Raw genomic sequence first — 11,246 nt, 5'->3', positions numbered from 1 at the left:
CGGATGAACGCTGCGTTCAGACTGACTTGAGCCCTGCTTAAAAAAAAGCAGCCGTCTCATTAATTTAAAGCAACATCATGTACTTTTTTACCTTAAAATAAGAAACACAGAACTCATTTTGATGGTACAGTGTCTTGTAATAGAGTGAATAGTGTCTCAGTCACCTTGTTTCTGCATTATGTAACTTAAGTGAGAGGGTAGGATCACAGTGTCGCATACGTCTTTACTTCAAGATACATGTTTTCAACACATAACATTGTTACAGACCTGGGATTTGTATTTATGACAATGGTATTGTACTCAGAAACTGTGGGGGGCGCCAAATCGCACAAAATGCCAATTTCTACATAATGTTGCTTTAAATGAGGCCAGTCCTGCTGTTTAGTCTTTCAAAAAGACCCATTATTGTTGTGACATCACTTAAATACATACTAGCGCACATTAGTGGTAGATTACTTGTTGCCTGTGATTTGAAGACTGTTTCTTCTGTTTGTCTCACACTTGGCATGACAATAGATATTCCAGTGTGTTGTAAATCTAGTCTTAGAGTAAAATAGTCAAAGAGTATTATAAGTGTTTTAACATCTAAAAAACCTTTAAACGCATTAATCTCTTACTCCATCCACGAAGCGGGGCTGTTCTGGGTCCGCTAACACATTGTTGGTTTTGGTTTTGTTCATGGGATTTGTTTACAGTCAAGAGATATAACGATAATAACACCAGACTTATCCTTTAACGTGTGTGTTTACATTTTTCTGTGTGCATTTTAAAAGCTTGTGTTCTCAACGTTTTTGTAAATGCCTTTTGTAAAAATCAGAATTTGGTTTTCCTACTTTTTCGCATAACAACGTTTACTTTTAATATCAACAACAGTCATGATCAGGGATGATTTTACCTAACTAGGTTAGTCATAAAAGCATTTACTTGTTGTCTACTGATCTGTGGATGATAAAAGAAACAGCGTTGTATAGAACAATAAACTATTTGTGGCCTAGGGGAAATATACAGGATACTTTTCCTTCCAGTTTCACTTCAATCTGTTGTTTCTTCCTCTTATTCTGTGGTTTCAAAGCTTAAAGTGAAGAAGAAATGCTTATATATCACAGAAGGAGCGAAGGAAGGAAAGCAGGTTGGATGCATTTGTGCAAATTTCAAGCCATCTGTGGACTCGAGAGAGGGTTTAGTTTTGGAGAATTTCATGTTTTGTTTCTCGTCTGTGGAAAGGATGAAATCACACATGCAGAAAAGAAAGAAAACACCATTTAACCAATTGACTACATGGCTGATTGAAAGCAATAACTTTCAGAAAGAGACTCTGACTGATGCAGATTGCACTGGCTAAATAAGTGGCTAGGTGAATTGGAGCCAAATATAGCACAGAGAGGGATTTCCAGTAGGAGACTGTGATTAAAGCAACTGTCCACATATAATATCAAGACATCGCTCTGCAATACATTTTTTATTTTGGATTTGTCCTCATACATGACCCAGGACGGATAAAAACTGCCCCATGTTGTGTATTGTGGAAAATCCTGATTGCTAGTGATTGTAAATGACTGCTAACGTGGGTTTGTCCGTATCATTAATGGGACAGAGTGATGACAACGCTTGCCTTGCCAGTGACCCGAAGCCTTATATTAGCTTACTGACTCAACACTTCAGATGGAAATGGAGGCTTCAACCACCCCAGTAAGTCACATACACTGAAAACTGAGACGAGACGAAGAATTTTTGTTCACAGATATGAATGTGTTTCCTAAAACATCAGTTCTTTTTTTCATTAAGCTGTTTCCCACTTCTTACAGGGTGTAAATAGAAATAATAGAGTGTATCTATACTGACCATTCTACTTTAAAAATGATAGGGTCTCATAATAAAAGCCAACTGTACATTTTTGAACGGCTCATGTGTTTGTTTTGTAGCACAGACGGACACAACATCAGAACAGATTCATTCACAGATTCATTTAATAAAGGAAATAGTTTATAGATACAATAAAGAGCACATAGTCAGAGTAATCAAACCTCTGCAATGTGCTCCCAAAGCACCATGGGAAATTGAGTTGAAATGTTACCAAAAAAAAGGAGTTAACCACAACACAAAACCACATCTGAACATAAGTGAATTTGCCACCCCTCCATCTTTGTAGTGCACTGAGGAGTGATACTTTAAAAAAGTGGCTGAGATAAAGATTGTGAAACATGAGAGAGGAGAAGGAATCACACGTATTTAAAGACAAAGTCTGGCATTATTCTACATTTTTCTTACAGTCATAAAATCCCACGAAAAGACCAAAACATGTCCTTTTACCCCAATCCCTTCTGGCTTCATTTGTTGGTATGGAAAAATGAACAGTAAGGGAGGGTCATGATAGCATACTTTCATATTTAAAGAAAAATGCCAAATAATGTCCTAAAACAGCAGTGCGTTTGTATGGGATTAATTCCAGTTGTGGATGAACACACATTTGATACACATTCAGCCACACCACAGTGTAGATGATGTTAACTAAAGATAAACTACAGTGCCCATGTTCATGCTAATGAACTAACATGTCTCCAAGTGCAACAGTCAGGCTCACTGATGTTTTAATAGCTGTTGTTAATATTAAAAAGATATTAGAAATAAGATCTATCATTCTTTGGCCACACAACAATACTTGTTGGTAAGATCAATTCATTGATGGATTCGGTCTTTTCATGGGATTTGTCGACAGTAAAACATAAAGTGTAGAATAGCACCAGCTTTATCGTCTGAGGAAGTTGAGGAGAGACGGAGTGCTGCAGAACTGTAAATTTCCTGTTTACCATTAAATATCAGGAGAAGAAAACATAAATTAATAGACCTGTCACAGAGGGACGAGAGCTCGTCTCAGACCGGTGAATACAGCCTCCATAGCAACGCTGCATCTCTCTCTCAGTGCCTAATTATTGCTTTGAATTTATGCCATTTCATTGCAAATGGAACAATCTATTGTGAACTCAGCAAATTAAAGCCCCCAGTGTGAGACATGTTAACAACAATGGAGAGCGGAGTTAATGAAAGCTCATCAAGCATATCAAACACATATTTTAATGAAATAACATAACTCAAACTGTTTGTTTGTATTTTAAAAAGGTTGCAATTACAATATTTTTGTCTCAGGTTGTTTATTTTTTTGTTTGTTTTTCAATGTGGGGCCAAATCTGTGGATATAATAAGAGACAGACTTTGACGATAGGGCTTTAGGCGTAGATGAAGTTCTGGGACAAGGCCTCAGGGATGGCGGCGGGAGAGGTTCAGATGCATTTGCTCATGCAGAGCAGCAGCTCCAGACGCAGAGCGATGCGTGTGTGCCATCCAAGCGGGAGGATGCGGATGTAACGTGCCACGATGGGCGGCCGCAGGAGGTTCTGCACAGACGAGGAGCGGTCAGAGTTCCCATAAAACACCTGAGGAGAAAAGAGAGGGATCAGTTCAGACTGACATTAGTACTGACTGAGTGTACTGCTTTTTACATCCAAGTTACTGCTGTTTTTACTAATGACAGGATAAAGCTGGATAAAATGATATAAACAATTACTTGATAAAGGAACATTGTTGGCGACTTATTTACTACTTAATCTTTACAAGGAGCATTGTAGGTGAAACATCAAAAATAAAACTCACATACTCAATAATTTAAAAAATCAGTTATAATTAACGTATGCATGCAAATGTTTTTATCAACAAAAATGTAGACAAGACAGTAACAGATGACATTTCATGAAATTTGTGTGTCACAAAGATTTGATTAGTAATCATATCACCATCAGGCCGAACAGTGTAATGTTTTTAAATGGCAGAACTGTTTGTCAAGATGTCCTTTTGTTTTTATCAAAATGAGACGGGATGCTACCTGTGGCTTCATGTTTTGTTTGGGGCACGTATATTCTACTTTTATTTCCGACTGGGTTGGACTCACCCTGTTGTTTCCAGTCTGGTCTTTGTAATAGATCCAGTTGAGTTTTTCGTCTGTGCGGTACTGAACGCTGTACTTGGTGACCCACTCGTCAGCATCACAGCGGCCCTGAGTCAGGATCCCTGACACCACCATCACATCCCTCAGGTCGATCTGCAGCCACTGACTGTTGTCCTGGAACTTAGACAGCCAGGCACACCTGGAGGAGAGACACAAACAAGGGATATAATGCAGCAGTTAGTCTGCTTTACAACATTTATGCTCATGTGGACAGTGGTTGAGTGTTTTTACTTTTACTTTGGTTGTCTACTGCTGCTGCTAGCGCTTTTGCAACCATGGCAGTGCTGGGGGCATGGCAGAGAGTGGTGACTGTATAGTTGTGACATCACGACCTTATGGAAGTCCTAAATAAGGGCTTTTCACAGTATTTACAGTACATAACACCTGGACCTGCTTTATTATCAAAAAAGACATTCTTTCTACAATATGGGACTTTTAAGGCCTACATCACATAACTGTAACGTCCACGGAGCAGCCTGCTGACCTTTGTTATATATCATTGTTATACCAATTTGGGATATTTGACAGTCTTTTATACTGAAGGACACATTTTATTCCATACTCAAAAAGTATTGTAGTTTACATCGAACATTTTGCTGTTTTTGTAGTGGGTTTTTTTTTCCCACCCAGCTCTCTACATGAGGGTTGATGTTGTTTTAGCAATTATGTCTTATATTCTGTTTTAAATCTATGTTCTGGCTTTATTGTTACCTTTATTACTCTCTTCTTATATCTTCTGTTACCTCCACCAAGGCAGCTGTGGTTTCACCCATGTCTGCGTGTTTGTTGGTTGGTTGTTCATCAGCAGAATTACACAAAAAGTACTTAACAGATGGAGCCCAGAATGAACCCCATTAACTTTTGGTGCGGATCCAAATAAAAATCCAGATCTAGTGGGTTTAAATATTTTTTGTTTTATATTGGATTAAGCCTGATTGAGTTAAAGGGGACTGTTGTGCCTTGGCGGAGGTATGCGCTCTACAGAGTGTACATTCTAGTATTTCTTCTTCTTTTTTTTACACAAATATACAGAGTTTAAGTTTCTCTTTATGCATTGACAGTTTTAATACTGTTGCACCTGTAACCACACCCAACAGTGATGTAATGGGTAGCAGGAAGCTGCCTACTGGAGGTTTGCAAACACAATATTTTCAGGGGGTGTGAAGTTACTCCATATTATTTAGGATTGAGGTTCAGTTCCCAGCCTGATGCATAACAAAAGTCCACTGTGTCACTTGTTTGTGTGGTTTATAATATGAGAGAAAAAACAGAGAGTCCTCAGTGCTGAGCATCCTCAGAGTCAGATGCTTCGTTTAGCATATATATCCTTGCATTGCCTGTCTTATGTATATTTTAATGTTTTAAAGCAAGAACATATTGCATGTCAACCTCTCTAAATGCACCTTACATAATGAGAGCTGGGTTACATTTTCTCAGAGTGCGCTTTTTTCTAAAATTGTTCCTCACAGATGGCAGCAGCCCAGACATTTGTTTATTAGGGTCTTTTTCACTGAGACAGAACAGTCAACCACGCTTGGCAGAAGCAACATTTTGCGAGTTAAATTAAGACAAATCTGAGGATTCATTACAAGAGCTTGAAAAAAACATGCAGCAAATGTTTTGTTTACTGGAAATAATACGTCGACATGTTGGTCTGTACCTACCCGAAGCCCTGACTGTTGAGCCGGGCCCTGCTCGGGAGCCATGAGGAGAACCAGCCGGTGTACTGTTCCTCGTTGGAGCAGGTGATCTGGTCTGGATTCACTGATCCGGCCTCAAAGCCCAGAGGCTTGTGGTAAGGACATTCTGCAAGAGGATGAGAGACAAAGTTCACCGTGTTGATATGTCCGAAAATATCATAATTAAAGCTGCTTTGTTATTTTTTTTGTTTTGTTTTTATTAAAATACATGTCAAATAGCTCTGTATTCCAACAGCAATCACTGTTATGGAGTGTTTGGTCAGTAATCTATTTGTATCTTTTCTATTTATTTATTAGGGACTATGGATGCAAATTAGCAGCTTTGCTATAATCCGGCATGGTTACAGAGATGTTTAATATTGATGTTCATTAATGTGCACTGTCCCTATCCAAAAATAAGCATTATTATTATTACTAAGCCTCCTCCTGCTCATGCAGTGAAAGAGAAAAGACATTTTCTAGTATCCCTGCCCACTTTCTCCAATCAGGACAGAGAACTCCATAAAGAGGCAGTCCTGTCTGCTCCTGAATGTACAGAGAGCAGGACCCTCCTGTTTGCTGCTATGTCTGGTGATTACAGCTGAACGTTCATCTGGTGACGTAGAGAGGAGGGAGAAGATTGCTAACTGCAAAACAGACAAAAAGTTTGCTAAAACGACGCCTTCAGCAGCTTTAATGTTGCTGCAGGACCATCATTTCAACTTAAAACTCAAAGAATGCTGTTACTGAAAACATTTTAAGAAATAAAGAGAACATTTTTTCAAGACATAGGCATTGTAGTAACAGAATCTTTGTATTTGACAGTTTGATCTGTGAGCATTCTGGGTTCAGATGCTGCTTTCTTTTGTTTTTCAATCTTGATTGTGTGACAGAAGCACATGTCTGCAATGCCGGTTCTCTTCACTGCGATATGTAGCTGGCGTGTTTGTCATATATTCAACCTTTTAATATCATTTATTTTTCATTTTAAAGACTGGCTGCGTGGATTTCACACTGAAATGTGACCAGCAAATGATCATCACTAATCCTTCCTGCAGTAGGTGCTTAATTTTTTCATCTCTTCATCCTCACACCCTCCCGCTTGTAAAGCCCCCCGCAGTCAGCGGGCCCAGTGTGACCTGTATCCCATCCTAAAAGCCTGCAGTTTAATTCTCCACAGTGAGAGATCAGTGATGTCCATTAGGGCGGCAGGAGGACAGATGGTCATGTTCTACTCTCCACAGCTTTAGCTCCATGTTGCTCCCATGTTTTGATCGGTCAATCTGCCCTCTCACTTTACACTGGGATCACACGAGAGAAAGTCCTTTGTTGACTTTGAATACGAATTATAAAAATATGAATGGCAGGGCTGCACTTGAGTGAGTTTGTCTCTCTAAAGTTTCAGGGGGGAAAAAAATCAGCTGTGGAAACCTGCTGCGCTTTTGTTTACTACTGGCTTAAGCCTATCCGGCACAGGGTCACATCCTGTCTAATCCCAGTATTACAACGCATACAGCAGCAGCAGCAGCGCCTGTGTGAGTCAGGAGATAAGTGTTTGCATAACAGCACTGTGAGTGATGCTGGAGTCCTCCTTAATTCATTACACGACTAAAATAAAACATATTCAGGACGACTTAATGGGGAGAAAATCAAGAGGTGAGACACGAGGAACTGGAAGTTTGCCCCACTTGTCATTTATCATCACAAAGTCCATGTCAGGGTAATTACTGGTTTCTGTGATTGTGCGATTGGCACAGTCTATTAAGAGCCCCGTAATCTTGAGTGTCATGTTCTGAGATAATGATGATCTGCTGAACTTCTTTCTCCCCTCTGTCACCAGTTGCCATGTGATTTGTAGCTCGGTTGACATGTATTGAATCAGTGAGGGAAACCCTTTCACTCTACATCAGCTCTGGCTTCGTCGTCTCTTCAAGCCTGACATGATTCAAGTCTGATCTTTATATCCGAGCCCAGCGAGGCTTTTTGTTTGTGTGTTTGAGCTCAAAAACAGATTTCACAGCACACACTGAGAGATTTGGTGGAAAGTTAAACCCTGGGCCAAGTCCTTAACGTGATGAGGAAAATGAGATGAGATTTCCATCTGCTGATGAATATGATGTGATATGAGCTGCTAATGGACGTCGTGGCGGGATTATTTTGTCAACTGCTGTTATTATGGTTCAAGAATGAACCTTTATTTTCAAACAAGTGAGCACTTTATGGTTAACGCTGTAAGATAGAGCATCTTTAAACTAAAAATCCGCCACATATATCCCATGATTGTCCATATATCTGTCTATGTTATGTTTTATTTTACTGCAGAATGCAGATTAAGATCCAGATGCAGACCACGTTCTATAATTGAAATGGTAAATTTAACGGATGCATATTTCTGTTTCTTTTCAAGGCTCCATCTGCATCATCTTCTCTGAGGATGTCCAGTGGAGCATGTCCACCCTGTGGCGTCAAATCTGGAGGCTAATGCATTCATGCATGTACATGTACAGTATATATAGAGATTCTCCATCTTTATCACACACACGCAGTTTATCTCGTCATGCATGTGCTTTGTCGATTTTAAAAGATTTGTTTGGCAATCAGCGGGAATTTACCCAGCAACTAGTTTGATAGTCATTAAATTATTTGTCATCAATTTGTCATAAATAATTTTTTCAGCAAAATTCTCCAAAATTTCATGGCTTCAGCCTCTCAAATGTGAAGATTCGTAGCTTTACTTTGACTTATGTTAAAGTAAACTTACTTTTTGGGGGGATTCCATAAACAAAAGTCTAACCAGTGACAAGGACTGAAAATTCACCATAGCTAGAAACCCAAAAAACATTGCATTAGCTGCATTTTAATAAGATATAACAATGCCTACATGTATCATCTCTGTCAAATAAACTGATGAATGAGAAATACACATATTGAAAATGATGCTTCCATTAGTTGAGAAAAAAATTCTGCAGATTAATTCATAATAAAAATAAATAACCTTTAGCTGCAGACCTACTGCATTCCTTATTCTCTCTGTCAGCTCCACATCTGAATCCAATACTACCATTTCTCTTTGTTAATAATTCTCATAATATCATAAATGAATCAATATATCATCTAATCATAAAAAATCAGTTAATTAGTTAATTTCAGTTGGCTCACAGCTTTGCATGTTCATCATCCAACACTGCTTTCAAAATTTACTTTACCTTAAAAATACTTTTACTAGTTTAATTAATCAATTTTATCATCTCATCACAAACACATTAGTAGGTCAAAGACTGGCATTATTAGAGATAAAATCAGAAATCCGGGCTAAGAGTGTGACAAAAAAATCAGTTTGAGATTCAAGTGCACTGTCACGTATCTTTAACAAAGAGAGAAAACTGTATTTGATGTATTTATGTACCTGGCATGCAGTCCACTCCTCGCACCATAGAGCTGGTCCCAATGGTGGAAAACTCAGTCGGGGATTCTCCTCCTTCACAGTCACATTTGCAAGACCTGCTGGTCCACGCCTCGGACACTCCCTCCTCATAGAAACACACACAAACAACGTTAATGGAGTAAATCTAAAATAGTATCATGTAAATGTCTGTCTATTTTAAAATATAGCTGGTTTGCAAAAAAAAGAATAATTTGATGACAAGCTTCTAAATTCAACAGCAGATTTCTTCAATGGAAATTATTTGACATTGACCAATGTCAAGAGATCCAGCTCAGATGTTTTATATTTCAGTGTCAAATGTCTGTATGCAAACACTGCTGATTTGAACATCTCTGAAATCTTTAACTGTTGCTGAGGTTTCTTCGTACCTCTTGAGCATGAATGCTGATGAACACTGTTCAGGCAGATGGACACAAAGAGAAAACAAACGCCAGCCAGCCGAGGAAGCACAGAGGAGAAAAAAAACTGTTAGGACACAGTAGACACTGATTGTAGCAAACAAAATCTGTGCATCAGTCTGTCATTTTAAACATATTAAGAAAAGGTAAATAACCACAACACAGACACAGAGAATCAAGTGTGAGCTCACCATAGGGAAAGGATTACTGAGGAAATCTGCTCTATCTGTCAGATTCTCGGTTAGGATTCAGTTTGTTCTTTGAGTTTCAGAGATTTATCCAGTTTGAGTTAAATCCTTTAAATATTTACATTCCTAAATCACCCAGACTTTGAGCTCACAACAACCAGAGTGTCAGGACTGAAATCTCACCGTTAGCTCCCAGAAGAAGCAGGGCCACCACGAAACGCTGCACGTTGAGAGCCATCTTCCAACCCGCTCCAAACCAGACGAGACCGACTGTGGACTGAACAACCAAGCCAGCAGTGATAGAGAGGCTGGATTACAATAATCCACAGGACGCTAATGGCCTTACCTAATGCCGTCTTTATCTGACAAAGCCCCTCCTACAGCTGTTCACCCACCACCATCAACGACCCCCAGCACCACTGCTCATTCTGGAAATCACAGGGGTCAAGTCAAAAATCCTGCAGGAAAAAAACAAAAAGCCAGTGTGGTTTTGTTGGTTATGTGACAGATTTGGGTTGTGTGTACAACCATCCAAGTGTGAATGTGTGTGCAAGAGAGTGAGCGAGAAGGAGCTGGAGGGTGGTGATGGCTTCTGCTGGGCCTCGTGATCCATATAATTGACCAGAAGGTCTAGTTTTAGGTGATTTTATAGCTCTCCTTGTGTATTTGGTGCATTTAACATTTGTATTAACATGTTACATATAATGTACAAAGAAAGAAAGAAAGAAAGAAAGAAAGAAAATACAAGAAGGTAAAATAAAAAGAAGACAGCCAAACACCTCAAGATTGTAGCCAACATTTCCTGTCCACAAGGTTCCCAGCTCCAGGACTTTCACCACAGTGTAACAACAGGAGGGAAATACACAAGTAGAAATAATAATGAAGAAAATGGTCAAAGTAGAGCCAAACTGATAAATCTACTGACATCAGCTTTTCACAAACATCCAGAGGTACAGTATATGTCAAATTCAGGTGATTCTCATCAGATATGTTTGTTTATGTTAAAAAAAGAATATCGGTTGATACTGTTATATTTTTTAAACTTTAATATCAATATCAGTATGTAGCCTATAAAGACGTGCAAAGTTTCAACATATCCGTGGTTTGCACAAAACGTACACGGCTGTCATTTATTTTGGCAATTAGGCTTTTCTAAATATATAAACCCTTTTCACAGCAGACATTTTAATTAGTCAAAGCAGGAAAAGCACAGGTGTAATTTCTGACATCAATGATGATGATCACTCCACTTAGTTAAACTTGTTCCAGGGCTCTGCTATTGTGAATGCTGACTGACTGACCTGGCTTACCGGGACACTTAATGGCGTGGAGCATTCGTTAACGTTTTTGGTCCCACCTCTGCTTTTCCTGCTTTGACAAGCCAAAATGTTTGTCGTCAATACGGTCTATTGTAAAATGAGAGAAAAGAGGATGAATCCATAATTTTTTCACTTCATAATAACTACATTTCTTTGCAAGATGCAATCATGATGAGATTTCTATTATCTCAAGAATGAGATCAGTCAAAAGTTACAA

General features: G+C 38.9%; 1 protein-coding gene across 2 annotated transcripts; it reads right to left on the bottom strand.

Annotated features, from left to right (window-relative positions):
* Positions 1-3,278: 3,278 nt before the first annotated feature.
* Positions 3,279-9,948, bottom strand: rs1a (retinoschisin 1a). Of its 2 annotated transcripts, none has more exons than XM_073463715.1 (6): positions 9,894-9,948; positions 9,493-9,518; positions 9,086-9,209; positions 5,665-5,806; positions 3,944-4,139; positions 3,279-3,431 (listed from the first exon to the last, which is right to left on the bottom strand). In XM_073463715.1, exons 1-6 carry the CDS (start codon positions 9,946-9,948, stop codon positions 3,279-3,281), a joined length of 696 nt encoding a protein of 231 aa, XP_073319816.1. The 2 variants fall into 2 exon arrangements, with proteins under 2 accessions (XP_073319816.1, XP_073319817.1); XM_073463716.1 differs by having other exon boundaries at positions 9,086-9,206.
* Between the last annotated feature and the right edge of the window lie 1,298 nt (positions 9,949-11,246).

The sequence above is a fragment of the Pagrus major genome, chromosome 4 (genome assembly GCF_040436345.1).
Source record: "Pagrus major chromosome 4, Pma_NU_1.0".
NCBI lineage: Eukaryota > Metazoa > Chordata > Actinopteri > Spariformes > Sparidae > Pagrus > Pagrus major.
This window is presented reverse-complemented; position numbering and strand designations above follow the sequence as displayed.